At 46.4% G+C, this 27,324-nt stretch overlaps 2 protein-coding genes across 2 annotated transcripts; one reads left to right on the top strand and one right to left on the bottom strand.

Moving 5' to 3' along the window:
- Nucleotides 1–791: 791 nt before the first annotated feature.
- On the bottom strand, nt 792–3,951 carry LOC113020153 (zinc finger protein 358-like). The gene is made up of 2 exons (XM_026163877.1): nt 3,411–3,951; nt 792–2,383 (listed from the first exon to the last, which is right to left on the bottom strand). Exons 1-2 carry the CDS (start codon nt 3,601–3,603, stop codon nt 1,335–1,337), a joined length of 1,242 nt encoding a protein of 413 aa, XP_026019662.1. The 5' UTR covers nt 3,604–3,951; the 3' UTR covers nt 792–1,334.
- Nucleotides 3,216–27,324, top strand: LOC113021423 (proline-rich transmembrane protein 2). The gene is made up of 6 exons (XM_026166077.1): nt 3,216–3,221; nt 3,391–3,573; nt 15,521–15,806; nt 24,635–24,924; nt 25,411–25,543; nt 25,682–27,324. Exons 1-6 carry the CDS (start codon nt 3,216–3,218, stop codon nt 25,696–25,698), a joined length of 915 nt encoding a protein of 304 aa, XP_026021862.1. The 3' UTR covers nt 25,699–27,324.

The following is a 27,324-nucleotide window of genomic DNA, read 5'->3' as shown; positions in this document are numbered from 1 at the left end:
CAGCCGCTATCTGACCGACAGCTTCACCAGTTTTCTGTTGTTCACATGAATCCGTAAATCTGCTGACAGCAGCAGGGACGCACCGATCCGACGCTTCACCCACGAAAAACTGGCTTCAGGTGTTCCTCGCCGGGAGGCAGAGAGCGAGCGTCGCCTACAGCAGCTGAAACACTCGCTGCAGGCTTCAAGTCTAATTCTATGGTTTGTGCTTTGTGAGCTTTTATTTTTTAAAGACTGACCGGATTCTTCCAACCGCCAGTCGCTCTGATCCGGGATCTGTGGTCAGTGTTTAAAAAGCAAAGCCCACAAACTGTGACGATCCGGGAAAAATCTCCATCAGCCAGGATTTGTCCCAGAAACTGATCGAGCACGAAGACGGCTCATCGCTGCCGACGCTTTAAATACATTTACTTAAAGTTCTGGAAAGTCCTAAAGTGTCTGAGTGAGCTTCATGATGCCAGAACATAATCTGAATAAAAGCCGAAGGTAAAATCTAAAACGCGGCCCGTTGTTACACGACAGGAACTGTTTCAGGTTATGAAACTGGCTGATAAGGCAGGGGTGGGCAACTCCAGGCCTCGAGGGCAGGTGTCCTGCAGGTTTTAGATGTGTCCTTGAACCAGCACAGCTGATTTAAATGGCTAAATTAGCTCCTCAACATGTCCTGAAGTTCTCCAGAGGCTGGTAATGAACTAATCAGGTGATTCAGGTGTGTTGACCCAAGGTGAGACCTAAACCTGCAGGACACCGGCCCTCGGGGCCTGGAATTGCCCACCCCTGTGATAAGGGGTTAAAACGCCCTCTGCTGGTAGGTCCGTCACTCGCTCGCAATAAAAGTGATTTTTAATCTCACCGAGTGACAGATAAATACATAAATGTAAAGTTTGTGCTCTGATTGGAGCTGAGTGCGGAGGATTTCCTGCGCCTCCTCACACATGGAGAGGAGCAGACAGCAGGAGCATGGAGCATGTTAGCATGGAGCTAAAAGCTAAAAAACAAGAGAAGAAGCTGGGATAGGGAAACGCCATCGCTGAGCAGTGTTTGAAGTTTTACACACAGAGAAAGAAATCTGTGGGTGCATCAGCACGAAACGCTGCCCGCCCACCGTCGCTGTTAGCGTGCTCTCTGCTGCGCCAGCTGCTAACGCGAGTAAACACAGAACACCTGAAACTGCTTCAGCTGCCTGAAACATCAGACCGGTGCATCCCTGCAAAGCGACGTCATCGGTCATACATCCAGCTTTCATTCGATGACTGTGATTGGCTGCTGTGTCTGAGCATTTCTGCCCGGTCATTCCGCTCTATCTTAATGGCGTCCATTCCCGAAGCGCCCAATCAGGCGTTAGCCACAAAGCACATGTCCTTCTTCATGTGAATCTGCAGGCCGCTGGCGCTGGTGAAGGTCTTGGCGCACTGCGCGCAGCGGTATGGTTTCTCTCCCGAGTGCGTGCGCTTGTGCTTCTTCATGGTGTCGCCGTCGCTGAAGGTGCGGCAGCAGAACGGGCAGCTGTACGGCCGCTCGCCCGTGTGGATGCGCAGGTGACGCCGCAGGTTTCCTCTCTGGCTGAAGCTCTTGGAGCAGAAGGTGCAGCGGTGCGGCCGCTCCCCTGTGTGCGTGCGCAGGTGACGCCGCAGGTCTGCCGACTGCGCAAACGACTTGCAGCACCAGTCGCAGGCGTAGGTCTTCCTCTTCTGCTCCAGGTGGAGGCGGAGGCTGGCGGCCTGTCCGAAGGCCTCACCGCAACGCGGGCAGCGATGGACAAGTTCGGGGATGAAAGCGGAGGCTGTGCTGTCTCCGGCCGCCGGCTTCTCCTGGGAGGACTTCCTGCTCCGCTCAGCTTCCTGCCTCTCAGCGCGCACCACCACCACCGTCCTCTCCGCCTCCGCCCTGCTCCAGAACTCTTCGGCGGCACCGTTTGCGGCCTCGGTCAGAGAGTCCGTGCGACCTTTGGGCTTGCTCACGCTGTACTCCTCTGGTTCGGCTTTGATGAGCGCGGGGGGCGGAGCCCGGGGCTCCTCCCTGAGCACTGCAGGAACTTCAATGTGAATTTTGGGGACGGAGACAGTAGGAGGGTTTAGGGAGGAGTGCGAGGTGACAGGTGAAGTTTTCCCATACGCTTCCTGTAGACGGTCAGGCTTTGGTGCCACGTCCCGCAGCTCCAAGAGCTTCTTCTCCACAGGCAGGTGCACCGGCCCCGGAGAGGAGTCGCTGTGGACCGCCAGCAGCTGCACAGACACCACCTGCTCATGGGTGGGCTTGTCCACGTTCGGCGGCGGCGGTCTGGGTGGGTTCGGGCGAGAGTCCGGCTCTTCGGAGCGAGGCCTCCACTCGGGCTCACCAGGCTGGTCGGGAGCCGCCAAACCAAGACTGGACCTGGTGGACTCTGAAACACAGAAAGCAAACAGTTGATGCGACCGAACGACGTCCAGCACGTCAGAAGAAACATTCGACTCACACCTGGAGCTCCAGAGTTTACACTTGTTTTTGGGCCCCAAGAAAAGCTTTGCATGATTACATTTCAAAATAAGCTCCCTTTGTGTTACACTGTCACTCCTGAATAGTGACAGCCCCTTGTCCTCTAAGCCAGCTGTCTTCAGATTGGCTGCTCTTCATAAACAGGAGGTGGGTGGGGCCATTTTAAATTTTTTTTTTTTAAGCTCACAGGGAGACATGTACTTATACTGACCTCAATATTTAAAACAGGACATAAAACAAAGCAGAACAGCTCCATGTTAAGCAGTAGTGCCACCAGGCGTCAGCCAGTTATCCTCATTATTTTAGAGGTTGACATATTTTCACAGGTTATCGAACATAAACAACTCCTTTGCGCTCACCGTCTGGTTTCTATGCAAATGTGTGTGTTTTTTTACAGTTCAATGTGCTGTACCGTAAATATGTACGGAATTCCCCTTTAACAGAAACCCGAATGACCGAAAGTCCTTCAAACTTCCTGAAAGTCAGCTCTCCCCAACTGACACCTCACGCAAAGCTCCTCATACCAAAGTCAATGTGACAGTCTGTCAATTTAATGCTCAGCTGTGTTCCCCCCTTTATGTTTAATGGGGTAAATGAGATACGTTGTGTAAATAAACTTTAAATGAAAACACTGCGTGAAAAAAAGTGAAATGAGTACCTACATCAGGTGACTCTCATTAGGCTCGAAGGCAAAAAGGAACTGACACGAAAAATGACAGAAAGTCACATCTATCGTAAAAATGTCGGTAAAATCAGACGGTTTGAATGATGCCGAATACACGAATCCGTCCTTAACAACACATAAAACCGTGAAAATCTGCAGTTAAGCCTGAATTTAACGTTAAAGCGGCGTATTTCTATTAAACAGGCGGATTTTCATCGCAGTTCTGAATGCGCGTTCTCTCGCGGAGCTAGCCGGCTAGTTCGGCCCTTACTCAGCCACTCGGTCCCGGCCTCCAGGAGCAGGATGTCCCGCAGCTGCCTCCGCAGGCTCTCGTTCTCCCGCTTGGCTCTGGCAGTCTCCTCCCGGTACTCGGCCACCGTGTCCTCCACCACGTCCAGGATCTCCTTCACCACCACCGTCAGCCGCTCCGTCAGGTAAGCGTTCAGCAGCTGCAGCTTGGTCATTTTGATGCTGGGACCTCCAACAGCTGCATCCACACCGGAAACAACAAACCCGACAGGAAACGCGCTTGCTCAGCTCCGGTCTTTCAAAATTAAAGCGTGGTCATCAGTCTCTGTCCGCAGACTCCATCGCTGAAACTGGAGCTCAGCCTTGTTGGACGGCCTGTTGCTATAGTAACCTCATAGCAGAGATGTGACATATCTGATGATGTCATGAAAGATGCTCCAACAGCACAAACACGGTCCAGAGGTCCAGTTCAGGTGACGCTAGCAGAAAGCTAGCAGCTACAGCCGCCTGTATTAACTTCCACCTGCCGGTCAAAGAGGCCACGCCCCTAGCAATGCAAACTTTAGAGGGTGAGTTATACAAACAGCTGTTATGACGGGGAAATGATCCACAGAGACCAAACAGTTTGTGTATCCGGCTGTAAACATGTTTATTACTGCTGTAAGGATTTAACATAGGAGTCTATGGGACTGGTTCCCCTCTTATTTTGAAAGAACTACCAGGAAAGTGTGTGTCAGACTGAGCACCTGTAACACGTTTGTAAATGCAGTTTCACACTGTGACCACTGGAGGGCAGGAAACACATGATTCTCAGTATAAGGGTCTTATTCAAAGTAAGAGTCAAAAACCTGGGAAATTATTTAAAGAAAGAAAATACAAATCTCATAAGCTTTTTTTAAATCACAATAAAAACACAGAAATATATCAAATGTTTAATATGAGCTCATTTTTCATTTGATGGCAGAAACACGTCTCAACAAAGCTGAGACTGAAGCAATAAAAGGTCAGAAAAGTATCCTCCAACAGACCAGCTGCTGTCCTCGGCTCACAGACATCACAGACTAATGTTAGAGAGGAAACACAGACCTGTGCCGCTGACATCATCATTTTTTGTGTTTTGTGCAGCTTTATTTATATTTGATATATCATCCTAACTTTTTCACAGTCGAGGTTGTACGAGGCGTCGTTGAGTTGAGCAGATTTCGTGGTGCTTGTCTTGACCAATAGAAATCTTCCTCACAGGGTTGATTTCAGGTTTTAATTTGGGGCTGATGTCGCAGATTCTGCTAAATATGGGTCAGAGTCTGGTTGTTGGATCAGGGATTTCAACTTTTGTAAAAGCAGATCTGGTGGCAGAGAGGCACTAACATCAATGAAAAGGGTTTGAGCTTTCATCTTGAGGCTTTTATTTTGAAGGCTCTGTCAGAAGGTGCTTTTAAGCCTGAGCCAGCTCGATACTGAAGGAAAGATGGAAAGAGGGAGAGGAGGGCAGCTACTACTACGACACACACTCTCACACACACACACACACACACACACACACACACACACACACACACACACACACACACACACACACACACACACACACACACACTCTTAAAGCACCCCTCCCTTTCCTTTCACCTCTTGCAGTGGAGCAGACGGAGCTGCTGCACAGACTCTCTGCATCACAAATCAAACAGATCTTAGTGAGAGGAGGCTGAGCGAGCCACAGCATCATTTAATAGAAGATCTGACGGGTGTTTCGCCGAGCGCAGCGTACTGTCATCTCTCATTTCAGCTCCTATCGCTCACATTGGGGGATTTGTACCTCCCACTTCTCCTGCAGAGACACGATGAACCTCACCCTGCAGCTTACCGTGCTGGACTAGGACCAGGTGAGCGTCCCGGGAAAAATCTTTCAGTTTCACAGGTTGGATGTGCAGGACATGTGCGGCTGCCTCCGCCTGGGTGGGTGTGTCACTGCATCACACCTCCAGCTGGATTCTTCTCTTTTCTTTGTCTGCCTGTGATGAAGATGAAGGTTTTGGTGCATTCATACAAAGTGTGTGTGTGTGTGTGTGTGTGTGTGTGTGTGTGTGTGTGTGTGTGTGTGTGTGTGTGTGTGTGTGTGTGTGTGTGTGTGTGTGAGAGAGAGAGAGAGAGAGAGGCATGGACATGTTCATGCATCACTGCGTGTTAATTATGTATAAAATATGGCTGCAGTCGTGCTGCCTCGCAGGATTTCATTCAAGCTTTTTGGGTATTTTCTAGAAAACAGACACCGCCTCATGTCCTCGCTGCCTCGTGTCCTTGCTGCCTCGTGTCCTTGCTGCCTCGTGTCCTTGCTGCCTCGTGTCCTTGCTGCCTCGTGTCCTTGCTGCCTCGCCGCCGTGCCGTCCTTGCCTGAGGTGGATCATAGGGCTGGGTATCGTGACTGATTTCTAGAATCGATTTGATTCCGATTCACAAGGTCCCGAATCGATTCAATTCGATTTAAATCTGGGAAATTTTGCCTCAGACAGACAGAAATATTATAATTCAGATCAGCACATTTACATATTTTTGTACCTATAAAAAGGAAGCTGACACACGCAAGACTTTATCAAAGGTGTGAGCGTCACAGCAGAGGCCTTTGTGTCAAAGTAGCTGAAGATAAAACAGAAAAACATGAAGCAGATTTTCCTGTTCTGGATTTTATAAAAATATTCTGCAGTCGATCAAAAACGAAAGAAAACCATTAATCAGCACATGAACATCACCTCTGAAGTTACAGCGGTTTTATTACAGACACAGCGTTTTGCATTTTGTATCATTTCAAAAAGTTTAAATTTGTTCAGTATTGAACGGCAGAAATTAGGTTTTTCTTTTCGGAAGTAAGTAAAAGGAAACAAACAGCGTCCAACAGCCTGTAAACAACAGCAGAGAATGTGCATGAAGTGTGACTTTATCCTGGTGGAAGCAAAACAGCAAAAGTCAGAGTGAATCCATGACGATGTTTGTGTGAAGCGTAGTTTGGATCAATGTTGTTTGGAGAGAGATCAAACTAACAGCTTCAGAATCAGCGCAAAAAGGGCGTGAACACAAAGCTCGACCCGCCGACAGAGTCGGCGAGCTGTCGGCTTTCAGCCCCGACCGTGTCCGTGCCGTCGGTGAGAAAGTCACAGCTCGCTGATCCTGATGCGTCGGCGGGTCGAGCTTTGTGTTCACGTCTCTGTGCAGAAGCCTGTTCCTGCTCTCAGTTACTGTTTTCATCTTTGGTGGTTGTTGAAACTGAGATTCTGGTATTTCGGGCAAAATAAATTGATATTAAAAAATCGATTCAGGATTTGAATGAATCATATCACGTTATCCAAGCCAGAATCGATTTTAATCGATAAATCGATCATCAAAACCCGCCCCTAGTGGATCAGTTTATCCTGCTTTGCTCGAGCTGGAGGTTAAACTCTGAAAATATTTCATTTCCAAAAAACTGAAAGAAACAAGAGCAGATTGTTTACAGTCTGAAGTCGGCCAAAGAATTTCAAATTAAACTGCCTAAAAAAATGTGAATATTATTTTGAAAGTCTGCCTTTAAAGACTTTGAATGTTTCCGTTTGACTGCATGAGCTGGTTTTAGTCACGGGGACAGCTTTAACTGAGAGCAGTCACAGTCAGGAGGTGTGACCCGCCCGAAGAGCGAGGAGGTGACAGCAACATGGCCGCTCTGTGACCAGGCCGAGAAACAGGAAGTTGAATTTTGAGTTTAGAAAATAAAACAAAGATTCATCCTTTCAAAACTGCTTCAAATCTCTTGTGGGGCCGCTGAGTTTGGATCAGTTTGTAGAACCTGAATTTAGCTGAATATGGAGGCTGGATGTGATGTCACTATGATGTCATCTGACCCTCACGCCGGTGCCTTGCCAGCCTTGCCGTGAGGCCGTGGTCCTCAGCCGGAAAATGGTGGAGTGCCTACTCCGGTCAGGGATGAGTTACTGCCCCAGGTGGAGGTGTTCAGCTATATCGGGGTCTTGTCCACCAGTGAGGGGAGCATGAGACTGACAGATGGATTGGTTCAGCACCTGCAGTGATGCGACCGCTGCACCAATCTGCGGGGGTGAAGAGTAAATACTCTAGGAACAACAAGTAGGCCTGCAGAGCGAGAGCGAAGTGCTCTAATAGGGTGATATGGTACTACAAGGTCATGAAGATAAGCTGGGGAAATCAGCTTTTGTTCTAGTCCCTGTCAGGACTCTTGCTGCAGTATTTTGGATCAGGGTTCGCCCATGAACATGGTTTAGGCTGGTTTTGGATCATCTCGGAGGACTTGGAAGTCGGTGGCATGGACGTTGGGATTGGGGCTTTGGGTTTTACACTGGTCTTGGACTCATTTGGCTTTGGAGCATCTCAGTGAACTTTCCACAGCTCTTGTGTGGATTACTCCTGAAACTCCCCGCACAATCCCAGACTGATCCATCTGTTTGAGGGCTCTGCGTTCTTCTTGTAGTTGAAGTTGAGTCTTTCTCATGGTGCCTGCGTTGGAGAAGTGAACATCTATAACCTTTGCACAGGACTACAGACAGCTTTAACCGAAATAAAGAAGACAAAGTCAGCATATGAAGAATCAGGTTCAGAGTCCACTTCTGGTTGGAGTGCTTTTGCCTCTGCAGCTCCTCTACATACCTCCATCAGGTCAGCCACCAGCTCTCCAGTCAACCATGCTGGATCAGGGTCGAAGAGGCAAACTCTCACGAGGTGGAAGATGTTCCTGTTCAAAGAAAAGCTCGTACAGAGGCTTTTACATTTGTTCCAGACAGGCAGAGAGAAACTGAACCCTAACTCTAACCTAGAGGGGTTTTATGACTGGGGCGGGACCAAACCCTGACCCACCGTAAAACATGATCTGAATCTGGATCCAGGCTGTTCTAGAGAGGAAAAACAAACTAAACATGAAAGGAAAAAGATTTTAGTTACTAAAATTCAACAAAATGAAAATCTAGACTTCTGGAAACAAACTGGACCTCCGGGGTCACGGGGCGTTGGAGGATGTAATCACATTAAGAATACAAATCTAAGTGAACGGTGAGATGACTCACAGCTCTGAAATCTCCATCCAGCCTCCAAACATATTTTTTTCATGCTATAAAATTTGAACGGATTCATTTTGTGTCTGTGGTGTAAAAACAGCTGATACGAGTCCATGTTTGTCCAACGGCTGTGAGGCTGTTTCATCCTGTTACAGCCTCGTCTCTCAGACTCATGTTGTCAGAGGGTCCTGTAGCTGATTAGCGCCACAGCTTCGCAGCTACAGCCCAACAAGCTCAGAGTCTGTGATTGCAGGGACGCAGCCATTACCCAGGATTTCATTAAAGGCTTCTATCATGTCAGCGCATCATGACTGGCCCAGCAGCATGAAACAAACATCTGCAGAGCCCCGAGTCATTACGCCGCCGCCGCAGAGCTAAAAACAACAGACTAATGGCTGCGATGGTCGTGTCTTCCTGCTGCCGCTCCCTCCGGAGTGCCCGCCACAGCTCGCAGCGCTAATCCTGCCGCTCGCTGACAGGACGAAGGCAGCAGCAGGTTAATTAATGTTAAACTCCGGTTCCTGTAAGGACCCTTCATTAAAGACCTTGTGACCCTCCTCCAGGCAATGAGATCAAAAGGGGAAATCTGAGTCCCTGATCTTTGACACGACAGTAAAATCTCAGCGTACCGCTGTAATCAGCAAAATTAATGATTAATAAATCATTAAAATTCATTGATTTTGTTTGATTTAGTCACAGAAATCTAGAGAACTACAGACTGTATGTGGAAGATGGACATGAAACAATTTGCTTCTTTCTGTTTTGTGTGAGATTTCTTTTCCCTCATTTCTCTAATCTTTTTATCATTATGATGATGAAATATCCTTATTTTTATGGGAAGTTTTTTTTCCTGTTTTTTATGGAAACATAGTTTTTGATGTTTCACTGTGAAGCTTAAAATTTTCATAGGTAAGTTTGTTCATACGTCTGACAGACTCGGTCCCAAACAGCAGCCGCTGAAGCTCGCGGGTCTAACAAATAATTCAAACCGGCATCCTGAGCAGAAGCTCTTTAATTATGTAGGACACCCCCGTGTCTCCATGTTCAGGAAAATTCAGGTTGTTAAAATAAAAATTTGAAGTATTCGCAGCAGATAAAAAAACTGTCCTGTGCTTATTATCCTCGAAGCCTCTGATGTGGGTCGCATAGAGCTCTCTGCTGTTTGGACAGAGTCACATTTTCTAAACTATTCTTATTTCTAACTGCAGTAAGCTGATGATTATATGTGCTCCTGTCATTCTCTCGAGCTGGTTCTGAAGTAAAAGCTCCATCCGAGGTTATCTGCTGCAGAGCACGTCAGATTTTTATGATGATCAAAGGTTTTGTGTGAAAACTGGAAACAGTTGGATTTTCGTCTTGAATAAACATTTTCAAAATGGTCTAAAAAAAATGTTTTAGCATAAAAGTCATAAGAATATAAATTTATAATAAAATGAGAACATGCAGTTCCTCTAACATCCAGCAGAGGCAGCAGTAGTCGGTCCCCAGAGAAGCAAACATGTTTAGTCCAGATGAACAGAATCAACTTTTGGAGATTTGCTTACCTGGATGATTGAGCATCAAGACGTTTACATCCTGATGCACAAACTGTTTGATGTCTGTGTTTAAATCACATTAAGGCTTAAAGTTAGGGGTGTGGCCTCTTTGACTGACAGGTGGATGTAGCTGTAGGTCTGGACCGTGTTTGTGCTGTTGGAGCCTTTTTAATTCTGTCATGTGACCAATAATATGGCCGCTGTGAGGTCACTGTAGTAACAGACCCTGAGTAGCAGTGCTGAGTTCATCTTTCTCCATCACATTTCATTTTAAATGATTGATGGGTTTTAATACACAGATCCAGGATGAGACCGGATGAAACTTAAATCTTAAAGTTAAAGAAGTTTTCTTGTAACCTGAAGCTCCTGAGGTAACCAACAAAAGAACAAAGAGCCGAGTGCTCGCCTCGCTGAGTGATGAAGAAGGGGAAGAAAGAGGTAAACACCCTCTCGTCCTCTTCTCTGAATGCTGAGCACGTCAGCGACTTGGGAGGATCGGAGGTGTTTTGCAGACGTATCCTGTGATCTGCATCGAATGACACTGATGCTGCTAAACGGTCGCACTGCATCAGGGAGCACGTGCAGCTTCGTGCAGCGCTGTAATAACACACTCTGCTTCAGTCAGCGAAGCAGCGCTGCAGCGCTGGGTCCTCGGGGAGGGGGACAAGCGATCGATGCAGTCCTGGCAGTCGTTACAACGGCGAGCGTGTAGGCGCTGCGACAGAGCCCCTGCTCTTTAGGAAGCAGCTCGTCCTCCAGGCATCGCTCGGATCGATGAGCCTGTCTGATTGATCCGATAAGATTACTGCTGATCACAGTGAGGAGCACAGGGGTAGCGCTGAACCGAGAGCAAACGCAGCACAAGTTTGAAAAAGTCAGATAAATGATGCTGCTTCAGCTCCTCTCTCTTTACACAACAAACTTAGTTTTATGGTCAGCACAACTTTAGATGTAAAAATGTCTGAAATATCAGCACTCAGGGAATCTGCAGTGTTTCCAGTGTTAATGAAGCCTGTTCTATCTTATGTTCTCTTAGAAACAGGAAGTATTGTTTGTGGAAGGATCACATTTAATACATGCGGCTTTATTTTTTCAGTGTAAACAACATTTAAAGACGTGTCTGAATCTAAACTCTGTCTCTTTTGATTGACGGTGAACTGCTCGTGTCAGAAAGCGTGTGCGGCAGACAGCACGAGCTCATGCTGGCACCTGTCTGCATCCACCGTGTGGAGCTTGTGTTGGAGTCTTCCCTCGTTGGTTTCCAGGCTCCTGTTTTTCTGTTTAAGGACAAAGATGGTGGAGGACGTCTGCATGTGGCACAGGCTGGACCTCCACCACACGTTACCCAGTGTAGCCGTGACCTCCTGTTAGTGGGAGCCGCACATGTGAAACAGAAACAGTGGTTACTGGACGTAACTGCAGCTCTATGAGTGTGTCTAAACGTGGACCCAGCTGGGACAGTTTCTTTTCTTTGTTGCCTTCTAAAAGCAGAGGAGCGATGTGGACTCTGAGCTGCATTCTCATTTTGCATTCTGCAATGGCCACCAGGTGGCGATACCTTTGCTTACAGCGTGACTTCTGGTCCTGTAGAAGTCTACGGGGAGATCGGCCCTCCGCTGTAACACTTGCCTGGTTAGTTTATGGGTTTGGTCACTGATCTCGGGTCCTTTTTTAAATTTGATAATTCAGAGTTTCAGAAAGGAGGATTGTGAATATCGAGGATACGCTCCTTAGGTAGCGTCTTATCAATCGCGTCATGTCGCATCCACATGCTGTCATCTCAGAGCTCTGAGCTAGCGCCCGTCACCTGACCGGATCAGATCTGAGGATGTCACAGCTGGTTCAGACATTGTTCACGTTTAAATCCAAGGATGTAAAAACAGATAAAGCTGTTGTGACTGAAGGCTGTAATTACTCCTCCGCCTGCTCGTACTCAGACTGACTGACAGCCTAATGAACCCTTCCATAACTTCTCAGTCGCTGATAAATTACATGATTGTTACTATGCTCTTTGTTCACCGACGCATGAATCCAAGCTCCTGACGGCGCTCACTCCTCCTACACGAAGGCCCGCGAGCTACAAACCTCAGCAGCAAGAAAGTGTTGAGTCACTGTTATTAAACAGCAACCTGATCAACCCACACAGATGCTGCAGATCTGTTTTATAAATATTTCTCTCCTTTTTCTCGACCTTTGGAGAGACAAAATTATTCTGAGCTTTGTGACACGCCGCTGTCATAATTTCAGCATTTAACTTTGGTGCTGTTAGATAAGCTGTCAGAGAAAACGTCTGAATATTTCATGAATAACTCCGCCGCCCGGCCCATTTGGAGGAATCTCAACTTTTATTAAGAACAAGGAGCTCAGGATAAAGGAACTCTGAACATCACAGCTCAGAGGCTCCGCCTACAAAGGAACATCTCAATAAATAATCCAAATAAGATGAAAAGTTTAGAAGTCAATATTTATATACATGTGTTTTCATTTTATTCTAAATTTATTTATTTATTGCTTGATAAAATGAATCAAATTGACTTTTGAATGAATAGATTTGGAGAGAAGGATTCTTTATGCAAGCAGGAGCTGCTAAAATTAAAAAGACAAAATAGTAGATAAACAAATTTAGGGTTAAAGATTGATTTCAATTAATGTGATCCGTGTCAATATTGTTGTTATTTCACTGGCAATGAAACTTTTTTCACACTCTCACATTGATGTGTTCACTTTTATGAAAAGTAAGTAATAATCAGTAAAATGGTGAATAATTGGGACCAAGTGGTTTCTATGTGTGGAGCCTCAGGACTCATCTGAGGCTTGGTTTCCTTTAATATCTCTGACGCCAGCAGAGCAGAAATCCTGTTCTTTCATTATAGTTTTAATATCATGTCTCCTCTGCTGCATCTACCGACTCGTTCTCAGGACGCTGCAATTTAATAAAACTGAACTTATGAGAGGAAAGAACCTGCTGAAAGCATGCAAGGATATATGAAGGATTATTGCTTTTGTTGCTAAATTATGCATTTAAATTAGTTTATTAATCTCCTCTTTTTATAACACATAAACATTGAAACCAAAAAGAACAACATGATTTAAAAACTACAAAATCAAATTTCGTTTCTTAAAAGAAAATTCATCAAATAAACTAAAGCTGCTTTCAGTTTGAACAAAGTGCCCAACGACTGCAGTTCCTCTAATGGCCACTTGAGGCTTCATCCAGAAGAATTGAGTATATCTGGACCGGCGTCAGGAATGCCGACTGCCATTAGTCTGGAAGAAGCAGCAGGTCGTGGCCAATAAAGATGATGCTATCAGGAGTAGGGATGTCCAGAGCCGATCACGTGGTTTCAGACTGATCGGAATCTGACTCGCTATTTGCTAACACATCTATTGGCTGTATCCCAATTCAGGGTCTGCAGCCTTAAAGTACGCAGCCTCAACGATCCTCATGGGCCGCGTACTCAAAGACCGCTAAGGCCGGAAGTGCGAGGCTTGTGAAATGGGCGGTCTAGCCTCCGTTGTGATGCCCAGGTTGCCTAGCAACCATGATACTAACAGCTGGAAACGTGTCATACAGCTGTGTTTGACAGAAATGAAGGAGAAAATCTTTTGTTCATTTGTTTGTTTCTACATGAGCTTTGATTATTCTCTGTGAGATGAAGCTCAGCTATTGAACGGCGTATATTTTAAAGTAAAGGCTTTAAAACCAAGTTAGTACAAACGTCACTAATGTCACATGACTTTGCCGACATGTGGCCAACAGTAATGTTTTAATGTTCTTCGTTATTAAACATTTGCACATAAATAAGTGACATAATATTCAGGATTTACTTAAAGTTTACTCTTCGGCCGGCCCTCATCCGCCGTTTTTTTTCGGCAAAATTATCCACACCCACCGCCGCGCTATGCAATCATCCCTAATCATGCTGCTACAAATACTCTGATGCTGCTCGCTTCACGCCCCAAATCAAAATGGAGGATGACGTAAAGCAACTTGTGGTATTGTGATGTTGCAAATACTCACACAAAGATATTTTAGTGCAACAGAAACCTGTAAAACCTCGTCTGTATCTGCAGAGTCGTACATTATATTAGAAGTACTGCTGTCAGCGTTAATCTCGTTAAAATGACGTTAACGCCATAACCGCATGCAAACAGCAAATCTCGAGTTAGTGCGGCTCGCCCAGTGCATGGGGCTGCACGGCGTCAATGCATTAGCGTGGTTAGCTCGTTAACACGTTAGTGCCGTGCAGCCTCTCGCAAGTTGGTGCTTGCTCCACCCAACTCTCTACTTCTGCTTTCAGAACAACGAGATGGGGACATCGGCCTCTACGCTTTAGGATTTCTGACTATTTGGAGGTATTTTCTTGGTTGAGGCAACGCTGCCACCACCAGATCAAAGTTGAAATTACAACACAGAGCTTTATAATTTCAGTGCCCGTGTCTCACTGTTACACTCGAGGTGTCTTTAATGTCTTCATTTACTGGTAATCACAGCAGACCTGCAGATTCAGAGGGTGGAGACCTTAAAGCTTTCTTTTCACTTTTACTCATTATGGTAATTCTGTTCAGGCACTACACGGTTAGGGTAAGGAAAGGGTTGTGCTTTCAGGTAAACTATAGCTCCTCACAACAGTAACCCTACACATCCAAGAACATGGAGTCCAAACAGGGCCATCCGAATGTCTTCAGCAAAACTGCAATGATTAATGTCGTTGGAGTAAGAGTGGCAAATCATTTTAATGCTGTATTCAGTTAAAATAATAAAATAAAATACAAATCTTAGGTTGATGTTTTGATAACTGGAATCAGATAAACAAAGCATTGCTGCACCAAGCACTGAACCTCTAAAGCTCCTCCGGGTGGATGTCCCACAGGAGGGTGGAGCCATGTTGCACCAAAGGCCTGGCGCCTGGTGCCCAACCTCTCTTACTGGCCTGGATCCAGGGTGGGGTCTTGGTAACCTGGGTGAGTTGGCATGGTCCATTGTTTGTCTCTTCACAGGGGTCTTTTGAGTCGCACTCCAGCTCATCACCCAGGACTCTTGGAGGGGTTACATGGGGACTCAAACTGCTCAATGTCCCCCAGAAAAGCTGGAGGTGGCTGGTAGCTGCACCTGAAAACCAGATATGGATATAGATAAACATGAACTCTGAGCAGTGCTGGCTGTTACACAGTAATGCTGACATGACTTTGAGGGTTGCTTTATATAAATGCAGACATGATTAGGACCTGCAACAAAGGAACTCTGGCTCTTAATCAAAGTATGGATGCTGCAACCTTTGGATCATCTGGACCGTGCTGCCATCGATTGCATTCTTAAATCAAGAAATGCTTCACCATGCAAAGTAGATTATACCAGGACCTTGAATAAAGTGGTTGTGTTTTTCTGTTTGCAAAGCTCTTCCTCCACGAGTCTGATCTGCCACGTTCTGTTTTTATATGCAGCTGGCGGTTTAGCCAAATTAATCAGCCAATCAATAATCAGAATGATGCCCTAATGACTTTCATAGCAGTAACATAACTGACGGCATCTCTGTAATTCTTTTCAGAACAAGCCCTGCCTTCAGATTTCCTCAACAGTTAGCTTCGGCCGTCCAATGACCACCAGCCCCAGCGCCATCCATCAGCCCGGTAATATGGAGGAACCCCAGCAGCCAGACCAGCCAATCACCACGCAGCAGAATGGAGAAGCTGCCCAAACTGCTGTGACTTCTCAACCAACCAGCTCTGACCAACAGGCCCCACCCTCAACGACAGATGCTCCCGAGGCCCAGCAGACAGAGGACGGGAAGGGAATGGACCACCTGACAGTAATCAGCGAAAGCACAGAGACCAGTAAATACAGCCCTAAAAGTCCGCTATGATAAGTTTTCTTTTCCAGTAGCTTCACAATGACCTGCTTACCTCAGATACAGCCATGAGTTCAGCAGATCTTTATTTGGGTTAGTGACCAAAAGTGAAGCATTGAAGATACAATTGAAGGAAACAAGCTTCCTCATCAAAGATGTTGATTTAGTGGTTGATCTGTGTTCCCAGAATAAGAATGAATGAAAACAGGTTTGGCTTGATTTACATATATCACATATCAGTGTCACAAAAGTTGTTGGATAGTTGAAGATCCAGGATTTACTAGAGACATAATATAACGACAGTTAAAAACTGATCAATTTCATTTTGAAAATAAATTTGACTAAGCGTTCTCCCGTGCTGTGTCCAAATTCATAGGCTGTATCCTTTGGAGGATCCGGCCTTCGCGGTCTATGTGGGCCGGATCCTCTGAAGACCGAGAAGGCTGGAAGTGTGAGGCTGTGAAATGGAACAGTCGAGCCTTCAGATTTGCGTCACCGCTGTCTCGGTGGAGTTTAATAAACTGCCATAAACTGAGGCTTTCTGGGAGTTTGTTCCAGATATAAGGAGCATAAAAGCTGAATGCAGCTTCTCCGTGTCTGGTTCTGACTCTGGGAACTGATAAAAGACCGGATCCAGATGACCTGAGGGATCTGGAAGGTTCATACTGGGTCAGGAGGTCACTGATGTATTTTGGTCCTAAATCATTCAGAGCTTTATAGACCAGCATCAGAAGGGGTCCCAAGATGGAACCTTGGGGAACTCCACATGTGATACTTGTCTGCTCAGATGTGAAGTTACCTATTGATACAAAGTATTTCCTGTTTTCTACGTATGTTTTGAACCAGTTTAGTACAGTTCCTGAAAGTCCTGCCCAGTTCTCTATATATATATATATATATATATATATATATATATATATATATATATATATATATATATATATATATATATATCCATAGGTCCCTCATCCTATTCATGTAGCCCCTTCCGCCAGGGTTACGGGTGGTGGAGAATGTGGTGGAGAATGACCGAGCTAAGATCCTGTGGGACTTCCAGATACAGACGGACAAAATGGTGGTGGCTAACCAACCGGACATAGTGGTGGTAGACAAACAGAAGAAGACGGCCGTAGTGATCGATGTAGCGGTTCCGAATGACAGCAATATCAGGAAGAAGGAACACGAGAAGCTGGAGAAATACCAAGGGCTCAGAGAAGAGCTCGAGAGGATGTGGAGGGTGAAGGTAACGGTGGTCCCCGTGGTAATCGGAGCACTAGGTGCGGTGACTCCCAAGCTAGGCGAGTGGCTCCAGCAGATCCCGGGAACAACATCGGAGATCTCTGTCCAGAAGAGCGCAGTCCTGGGAACAGCTAAGATACTGCGCAGGACCCTCAAGCTCCCAGGCCTCTGGTAGAGGACCCGAGCTTGAAGGATAAACCGCCCGCAGGGGCGTGCTGGGTGTGCTGGGTGTTTTATATATATATATATATATATATGTGTATATATATATATATATAATGTGTATATATATATATGTATATGTAGTATATATATATGTATATGTAGTATATACATTGGGTGAATGTGCAGTAGTAGCAGCAAGCAGGTGAATTCTGTACATTAATATGAATAGACATCTGACTATTTTACAGGATAGACAATATAAGCATATTTAAAATTAAAGGAATTGAAATGTACATTGTGCCTTGGTTTAGTGTCTGGAAGAGTCCTGTCTCAGTCAATTATAGATGATGTGAGAGGGCGGGTGTGTGTGTTTAGGGCACGGATGGCTTGGGGATAGAAGCTCCTCTTGAGTCTCTCTGTCCTTGCCCGGAAGATGCGGAACCTTCTACCAGATTGCAGAAGTTGGAACAGTTTGTTGCCAGGATGGGACGGGTCCTTCAGTATCTGCGCTGCTCTAGTCCGGCATCTCCTGGTGTAGGTGTCCTGAAGCGGGGGGAGAGCAATCCTGCAAATTCAAATTCAAATTTTATTTGTCACGTACACAGTCATACACAGTACGATATGTAGTGAAATGCTTGGACAACTGCTCGTGACCTAAGAAAACAAAAAAAGGAAAAGGCTATGAATAAGATAGGAAATAAATATGAAAAATTAAAAAGGGTAAATTTAACTAGGAAGGAATAAAATATAAATTAAGGTTTAAAAATGAAATAACTGTACAACACAAATTAGAATGAAGGGTAAATTTAACTGGGAAGAATAAGATAAAATATATAAATTAAAGTTGAAAATAAAATAACTGTACAACAAAATACACAATACACAATATAGAACTATATAAGAATGTATGAAGAAATCTAAATATAAATAAATATATACACAATAACAGCAGCTGTACAAGTATTAACTGGAAATGAAGAATATAGTGACCAGTGTTGTGCAAAACCAAAGTCCAGAAAGTCCAGTGTGTGTGTAAGAACTGTATGTGTGGGTCAGTACTGTGTGGTGGTGTGATTGAGAGACCGTATCGCCTGCGGGAAGAAGCTCCTCCTCAGTCTCTCTGTGTTGGTCTTCAGGGAGCGGAATCGCTTTCCTGACCTCAGCAGAGAGAACAGTCTGTTGTTGGGATGGCTGAGGTCCTTCACGATCTTCCTGGCCTTGGTCCAGCACCGCCTGCTGTAGATTGAGTGCAGGTCAGGGAGCTCGGAGCGGATGGTGCGCTCAGCTGACCGCACAACCCTCTGTAGAGCTCGTCTGTCCTGCATGGTGCTGTTCCCGAACCAGGTTAAGATGTTTCCCGTCAGGATGCTCTCTATGGTGCACGAGTAAAAGTTCCTGAGCACCTTGGAGGGCAGTTGGAAGTCTCTCAAGCGTCTGAGGTGGTAGAGACGCTGTCGGGCCTTTTTCACCACGGTGTTGATGTGACAGGACCATGACAGGTCCTGCGTGATGTGAACTCCGAGGTATTTGAAGCTGTCCACTCTCTCCACTGGGCACTCGTTGATGACGGGGGTCTGGTAGTTCCTCTCCTGCTTAGTGCTGAAGTCCACTATCAGCTCCTTTGTCTTACTGACGTTTAGAAGGAGGTTGTTCCTCTGGCACCAGTTCTCCAGATTCCTAATCTCCTTCACGTAGGCCGTCTCGTTGTTATCAGAGATCAGGCCCACCACGACGGTGTCGTCAGCAAACTTGATGATGGTGGTGGAGCTGGTAGTGGCCACACAGTCATATGTGTACAAAGAGTACAGCAGGGGGCTCAGAACACACCCCTGGGGGGCTCCAGTGCTGAGAGTGGTGGAGGCTGAGACATGTCCGCCCATCCTTACTGCCTGTGGTCTGCCAGTTAGGAAGTTGGAGATCCACTGACACATAGATGAGCTGAGTCCCAGATGCTCCAGCTTGGTGGTGAGTGTGGAGGGAATTATGGTGTTAAATGCAGAGCTGTAGTCTATGAAGAGCATTTTAACATAATTCCCCCTTCTAGTGTCCAAGTGAGTGAGTGATGTGTGGAGGAGATGAGAGATGGCATCGTCTGTGGAACGATTTGGACGGTAAGCGAACTGTAGTGGGTCCAGTGTGTCTGGTAGTGAAGAAATGATGAAGTCTCTGACCAGGCGTTCAAAGCACTTCATCACTACTGAGGTGAGGGCTACAGGGCGATAGTCATTGAGAGAAGCAGGGTGGGGTTTCTTCGGGACAGGAACAATGATGGACTCTTTGAAGCATGTGGGGATCACCGACTGAGATAAAGAGATGTTGAATATCTCAGTGAACACAGGAGCTAGCTGGTATGCGCAGTCTCTTAGGATACGACCTGGGATGCCGTCTGGTCCTGCTGCTTTCCTGGTGTTCACTCTCTTGAAGGCTCTCCTTACTTCATGCTCGGAGATGACGAGCACGTTTCCGGTGCTGGCAGTATCTTCCTGTCTGCAGCCGTTAGCGCCGCTAACACTAGCATTGTTGGAGACCTTAGCTGCAGCCTCGAAGCGAGCATAGAAAGTGTTCAGCTCGTCTGCCAAAGTCACGGCCGCGTTCGTCATACCGGTTGTTGGTGCTTTATAGTCCGTTATTGTCCTTAGTCCCCGCCACAGGCTCCTAGAGTCACTCTGTTGGAGTTGTGACTCTAGTTTCCTCCCGTAGCGCTGCTTCGCCTCTTTCACCGCCCTCCGCACGTTATATGACGCGGCTTTGTACGGGTCCATGTCCCCTGTCATGAGTCCCGTGTTGTAGGCAGCGGTGCGGGATCTCAGAGCGTCGCAGCAGCAGCGTTCTGCTATACGGATCACTCTCTGGAGAGCTTTTTGGTCCTTCACACAGCTGTTCCCAAACCACGATGTCATGTTCTGTGTGAGGATGCTCTCCACAGCGCCTGTATAGAAAATCCTGAGGATCTTTGGAGAGACCCTGAACTTCCTCAGTTGTCGTAGGTGATACAGGCGCTGCCTAGCCTTTTTGGTCTGGACCTGAATGTGGGCAGCCCATGTCAGGTCTGAGGAGATGTGGACACCAAGATACTTGAAGGACTGCACCCTCTCCACTGGAGCTCCATTGATGATAATGGGCTTGTAGTCTCTGTGCTGACCCCTTCTGAAGTCCACCACCAGCTCCTTGGTCTTGCTGACGTTCAGCTGGAGGTGGTTGTCCTGGCACCACGATGCCAGATTCTTCACTTCATCCATGTAGGCCGCCTCATCGTTGTTGGAGATGGCACCCAACACCACTGTGTCCTCAGCAAACTTCACAATGGTGTAGGAGCCGTGGGTGGCCACACAGTCTGAAGTGTAGAGGGAGTAGAGCAGTGGCGAGAGGACACATCCCTGAGGTGCTCCTGTGTTGATGGTGATGCTGTTGGAGAAGCACCTGCCCACCCTCACCACCTGAGTTCTGCCAGTGAGGAAGTCCAACACCCATGCACACAGACGGCTGTTAAGTCCCAGATCCCTCAGCTTTGTGAACAGTCTGCAGGGCACTATTGTGTTAAACGCTGAACTGTAATCAACAAACAGCATTCGCACATAGTTACCCTGTTTCTTGTCCACGTGGCTGAGAGTGGTGTGTAGGACGTGGGCGATGGCATCCTCTGTGGATCTGTTGGATCTGTAGGCGAACTGCAGCGGATCTGTGGTGTCTGGGATGGAGGAGGAGATGATGTTCTTCAGTAGCCTCTCAAACACCTTCATTACTACCGAGGTCAGTGCAACTGGCCGGTAATCGTTCAGGGATGAGGGTTTGCTGTTCTTGGGCACAGGGATGATGGTGGATCTTTTGAAGCATGTGGGGACCACAGACTTCGCCAGGGACTCGTTGAAGATGTAAGTGAACACACCTGCTAGCTGGTCAGCACAGCAGCGCAGCAGATGGCCGGTGATGCCGCCTGGCCCCGCCGCTTTCCTTGTGTTCACTCTCCTCAGTGCCGCTCGGACGTCATGCTCCGCGATGCTGGTCACCGGTCTCTCGCTGATGACGTCACTGTCCTCGGTAGTCAGGCGGTAGATAGCATTAGCCGCCTGGCTAACCTCGAAACGGGCGTAGAACTGATTCAGCTCGTTGGTGAATGCAGAGTCAGCGTTGATCAGCGCAGTGTCCCTGGCTGTGTGGAGTTTCTCCATGGAGACTTTTTCCTTCCAGAGATAACCTTCACCTTAATGGGAGCAATAGTGTCCATTACATTTAACATGTTAGCATTGAAGCTATTGACGAGCTCATTGACTGACCCTCTGGGCAGGTCAGGTGTTAATGGGAAGACCTGGTTAAAGATCTCACTACTGTGTTCAGTTATACACCGTTTTGTGATCACTGTTGTTGATATATTTGTGTGGGCTGAGATTTTACTTTCAAAGAAAACACAGTAATGATCAGACACGCCCACATCAGACACAGTAACCTTTGAAATGCTCAGGCCTTTGGAGATCAGTAGGTCAAGAGTGTGTCCTCTATTATGTGTGGCCTCTGTTACATGCTGAGTCAGCCCAAAGTTGCCCAGAGTGTTACTCAGGTCTTTAGTCCCTTTGTCCTGAGGGTTGTCCACATGGATGTTAAAATCCCCAACAATGATTACACAGTCAAAATCAACACAGATCACAGACAGCAGTTCACTGAGGTCATTAAAAAAGTCTGTGCAGTATTTGGGAGGCCTGTAAACATTAAGAAACACAACTTTGGATGGGGCCTTCAGCTGTAAAGCCACATATTCAAAAGACTGAAAACTTCCAGGAGATAGCTGCTTACATTGAAATGATTCATTAAATAAGACAGCAACCCCTCCTCCTCTCCTGCTCGCCCTGACCTCACTGATAAAACTGTAGTTAGGAGGGGTCGTCTCGATGAGAACAGCTCCACTGTTACTTTGGTCCAACCAAGTTTCAGTTAAAAACATAAAATCAAGGCTGTGCTCAGTGATTAAATCATTAATTAAAAATGTTTTCCCAGCTAGAGATCTAACGTTTAATAAAGCCAACTTAAGTGTTTTAGAGGTATTACTTGTCCTCTCGTGTTTGGGAGCAGTCTGTGGCACACAAGGTATGTTTACTATGTTTAAAGATCTTTTAGAGTGCAGCTCTCTGTGTTTTGACCAGGCCACATGTCTCCTTCTGTCACCTAAAAGTACAGAAATTTTAAAACCTTCTAGTAAACAGGGTCCCAGCTTCTCCTGGGAAAAGTCACCACTGCCATAATCCTCGCAGCCCGGACCCTCCACACATCACGCATCAGACTGTGGAGACAGGGCATGAAGAGGAACTAAGGGGGGCGAGGCTGGGCAATGTGACTTCGATTGCTCTGTTGAGGGTGGGGCTCGATGGCGAACCTTTGGCCGCTCTGGTGGGGGGTTTATGGGGGACAAAAAGGGATTGGGACGGGGGGTAGATCTGAGCCCAGCATTGACCCGCTCCATCATCTCCTCAGTGAATTTCAGGTGTGGGGAGGAGGGAGAAAGGGAGGGGGAGGAGGGTGATGGCCTGTCAGGGGTTTGGGGGACTGGGGAAGGTCGTGGTCCCTTGTCCTGGTCGTTGGTGTTGTTGAGAGAGTTGGAGGCAAATAGGGACCCCTCTTCTTGCCTCAGATGTCTCTCCTTTCTGAGGCTCTTCCCGGGTGGGGGCAGATGGAGCTCCTCCTCAAGGTTTCTGCTGGGCTTTGTCTGTTCTTGGAGTACTGTTTGTTCCTCTTTATGAGATAACTCCTCGTTTATCTCAGCCTTGGCACCAAGCACGGATGGATGACGTATGGAATAAAACAAGTTGGAGGTGAACAGTTTCACCCCTGACTTGTTAAAATTAAATCCATTTGCTTTGAACAGATGCCTGCGTTCCCAAAAAATATTAAAGTTGTCGATAAAGTGCACTGAGTGGTCAGCACATGCTGATATGAGCCATTTATTCAGTGTAAACAACCTGCTGAATCTCTCGTCTCCTCCTCTGACCGGCGGTACAGGTCCACTGATGAATACAGCTGCATTCAGAGAGTTTACAGTATTTAATAATCCAGTAAAGTCCCGTTTCAGAACCTCCGACTGTTGTTTGGACACATCGTTTGACCCTGTATGCAGAACAATGTTTGTCACAGTTGGATATTCATCTGCAATTTGAAGAATTCTCTCCTTCAGGTTGTTGACCATATCGTTAGGAAAGCAGAGGACTTTAGTGTTCTTACCGCACATCCTTTGTACATCCTTTACGGCAGAGTCACCCACAATCAGAGTTTCAGGCCTAGCCTTTAGCTTTCCCTGTGGCCTTTCACTTTTCAACAGATTTTCAGACCTTATTTCGCTGCTTTTAGATGGATGGTTGTCCGATATAGATCCAGGGTCCTTTGATAGTGGAGCAAATCTGTTCTGCAGTTTCACATTCAGTTGTTTTGGAGGTTTGTTGTTAACCTTCCTGTTCACGGTTGTCCAGTCCTGTTTCCTCCCGTATACAGGGGTAGAAGAGCTTCTCTGTCTCGTAGGAAGTGAAGGCCAGTCGGTTTCAGAGATTTCAGCTCGCTGTGCCCTGCCTGTGATACGTCCTCCTCCTTCCAGGAGACATGATTTATGTCTTGGTTTTGCACCAAGACAGTCCAAGGGGGGATTATCGCTTGAGGATTTATAATAGTGCACAAAGTCTACTTTCTTGGTCATGTTATCTGTGCTCCTTAGCTGTGTACTAGCTTGCTCATCGCCATTGTTTTGATGGCAAGGTTGTTTCATTTCCACACAGTCCATTTACCTCCACGTTTACTTCTAAGCGATGAATTTGTCTGCAATCTTCTGCAGGAGGCTGTGGTAGTCATCTGTGGAGAGGGAAGGCATCTTGTTGCTAGTTAGCCTAGCGGTTAGCACCTTTCCAGGCTATTGAGGCTGTTCGGTGCCCAGACGCTGTAATCAGGCTTCAGCTGTGTGTAGGCCACAGACACACGGAGCGCTGAGGATAAGGTAACTATAAAAATTCTGGCCATGATGGGAAATGGCCTACTGTCCTGACTGGCTTTGTTATGTTGGTACAGCCTGCACCGTGTCAGCAGGATTACGGCCCGGTCCAGTCGCAGCGGGGCATCACTTTAGGTCGGGAAAGAAAATATTGAAAGGTGTTTTTGGCAGATCGTTGTTTTAATCACAATCATTTCCTGTGAGAATATCCAAAAACAACATGCTAGTTCATCTCATGGAGCTTCCTGACTTCCCCACCCTGACATCTATTTTTAGGTGTTTTATTTTTATTAACACAGTGAAGCTGTTCAGCACCTACAAGGTTTCCTCTTGAGGAACATACTTTCAGGGAAGCTTAACACAGTCAACAAAAGCTAAAACCCCCGGCAGAGATGATGGTTGCTTATCAGTTGTTTTTCAGTTCCTTCTGACAGCTTTTTGTTTTCTAGGTAATGGCATCGCGCCTGTCATGGCTGACTCGTCACCCATAGCGCCCTCTGTGTCGCCCAAGCTGCATGCAAAGCCAGCTGGCCATGCTAATGGCCGGCCCCGCTTGGGCAGCCGGTCTGGCTCGCTAGCGATGGGCTCCCCCAGGCCCTCGCTCACCCGCCAGCCCAGCGCCATCACAGAGGCCGCTGTGGATGGGTCCAAGCCGAGGGACTACCTGATCCTCGCCATCTTATCCTGCTTCTGCCCAATGTGGCCCATCAACATCGTGGCCCTCACCTTCTCTGTGATGGTACGACTTCTGACAACAGTGTCATTTAAACCTCTCAGTTAACAGCAGCTCAGACAAATTTATAAGTCACAACCAAAAACTTTTTAATCTTTAAGGACAACAGAGCTGACAACTCCAAAAACAAAAGAATCTATTTTACATGTTAGTAACCAAGACAAAAGAGCTGAAATTGGTTTTTCCAAGAAGAACTCGGGCTGTAGAAAGAACCAGCGAATGATAAATGAGGAATATATTTTAGCTGAGAGCCTGGAAAGTTCTTTGGTGATGTCCCACAATAGAAATATGGAGCTGCAGGCAGAAACACATTTATATAACATTTAAATTGTCAGTATCAAGTCGTCTGCTGTCTAATCTGCTGATTTTTTTCTTCTTCTTTTTATCTGTAACTATAATGTTGTCTTGTTGTCCCAACCCAATCATATCATTATTTTACGATGTTGAGTGACCGTTTATTGGTTGTTTTCTTTGCTCTCTGCTTCCCTTCAGTCCCGAAACAGTTTGCAGCAAGGCAACGTTGACGGTGCTCGCCGTTTGGGCCGTAACGCCATGGTGCTGTCTGTTGTCTCCATTTTAGGAGGGATTGCCATCATCACAGCGGCCATCGTCCTGAACTGGGGATGTAAGTCTCACGATTCAGTCATTTTCTCCGCAAAAGCGACCTAAAGTTGACTCTACAAGTTTTTCTTGAATGTTCAGGATCATTAAAAATGTAAAACCAGCTTAAATCTGTGTGAATTTAATCTTTATCTCTCTCCAGTGATATTAAAATCTTGATTCAAACCAACCGGCACGGCGAGACTGACTTCATGACAACATCGAACCCGACACGACACCATTTCCTCCCGTTCCTGAAGCACTATCGTTGTCGAGCGCCTGCACCAGATGTAAAACGAATAAAAACCCGTTTCTGTTCTTTGCTGTTGTTTCTTGCTGCACGACAAGCATGGTCTGCCTGACGCTCTACCTCTGACACGACCGACAAACCTAATCCTGACGCCTGACACCTGATCTGGAGAAAAGGATGGATCACCAGATGCTCATTTCATTCTGTGGCAGCAGCTTATCTCCTCCTCAGACGCCACAATTACAAGAGGAAATGGACATCCTGGGAAATGGGATTATTCAGATTCCTAATGGTCCGTAATGGTGCGAACTGGGGGACCTGGTTTGTTGGGTTTGATGCCAAAAATTTAGAAACGCAGTCTCAGCTGGACTGAAACGGGGAGAAGCTGCTGCAGTGATAGTTTAACTCAAACTGAGGAGGAACTCTAAAAGTCTTTGAACTGTGACGGCAGGAGAGAGAGGGATCTTTGTTTCAGCACAGAGATGGACTTCCTCTGTTTCACTGTCTTTGTGAAAAAACCGGAGGCATGATTCTGATGTTTACTCTGCATATTCATGATAAATGTCCCCGGAGCTGCTAAACATTCATCATGTTCCATGCAAGGTTTTCAGAGACCGTGAACTGACCACAGGCGCTCAGACTGCTGGCTGTTAGCCGTGCTCGTCTCACTGTAAGCGATTCTGAGTTAGTAATTAATGAATTATTCTCCCTGACCACAGCCTTTGGCTCTAAGTGGACGTAAAGTGATGGAACGTTTCACATTATTCCTGATGTTCTCCAGGACTTCTATTAATTTGGGTGGTTGAGGTTACTTTTGGACTCCCTCTGAGTGCTCACAACATGTGAGATGGATCAATTCTTCTTTTCTCTCCGGCCTTTCAGTGTCAGTCTTTTACTTTAGTCTAGCATTCACAGCTGCTGCCCGCTTCCCTTTCTGTTAAGTGTTTTACTGCAGATACAAGAAGAACTTCCTCAACAACTTCCTGTATGAAGTTCTTTCTCAGTCTTCACTCAATAGCCTAAAATCATAATTCGGAAATATCTTTGTTTGCCAGTGTAACCCTCATGTTGGTAACAGCCTTGGAAGGAGTTTGTTCATAGTTTTAGGAAGTGTTGGATCAGGTACTCACTCTTTGCTGTGACAGTGGATGAACATAGTTCTTACAGCTACACAAGAACTGTGACAGCCGTGATCTTTGAATGGTGCAAGGTTATAAGCTAGGCTTGTTTAGCATATGTCTGAATTGCAGTGCTAACCTTAAACTTAGGTAGTTCGACCTGGTGGCTGTTAACCCTCTGAGTTCTATCTTTAAATCTAACGCTATCAGAATATGTAATATTCTTTTAAATTATTCTCTTTTAAACTATTCTCCTGGCAGGGGACGATAACCTTTCAAAACTATTTACATTTCTTCTCAAAAAGTCCTTTTGGCTTTTCTGAAAAACACGGAGTTAGGGTTAGTGATGTGTGATACCACTGATTTCATTTCCGATCCGAGACTAAGCAATATTCAGGGTGGTATCGACGATACTGAGCCGATACTTTGTACAAAAAC

The sequence above is a fragment of the Astatotilapia calliptera genome, chromosome 4, assembly GCF_900246225.1.
Source record: "Astatotilapia calliptera chromosome 4, fAstCal1.2, whole genome shotgun sequence".
In the NCBI taxonomy this organism is placed as follows: Eukaryota; Metazoa; Chordata; class Actinopteri; order Cichliformes; family Cichlidae; genus Astatotilapia; species Astatotilapia calliptera.
This window is presented reverse-complemented; position numbering and strand designations above follow the sequence as displayed.

Excerpts from the sequence above, each read along its gene's own strand:
- LOC113021423 (XM_026166077.1), top strand. Across the intron at positions 3,574-15,520 it reads ACCGTCAGCCGCTCCGTCAG|AACAAGCCCTGCCTTCAGAT; the intron begins GTAAGCGTTCAG and ends AATTCTTTTCAG. Across the intron at positions 15,807-24,634 it reads CAGCGAAAGCACAGAGACCA|GTAATGGCATCGCGCCTGTC; the intron begins GTAAATACAGCC and ends TTTGTTTTCTAG.
- LOC113020153 (XM_026163877.1), bottom strand. The coding sequence starts at position 3,603 with ATGACCAAGCTGCAGCTGCTGAACGCTTACCTGACGGAGCGGCTGACG. Across the intron at positions 2,384-3,410 it reads GGCCGGGACCGAGTGGCTGA|AGTCCACCAGGTCCAGTCTT; the intron begins GTAAGGGCCGAA and ends TCTGTGTTTCAG.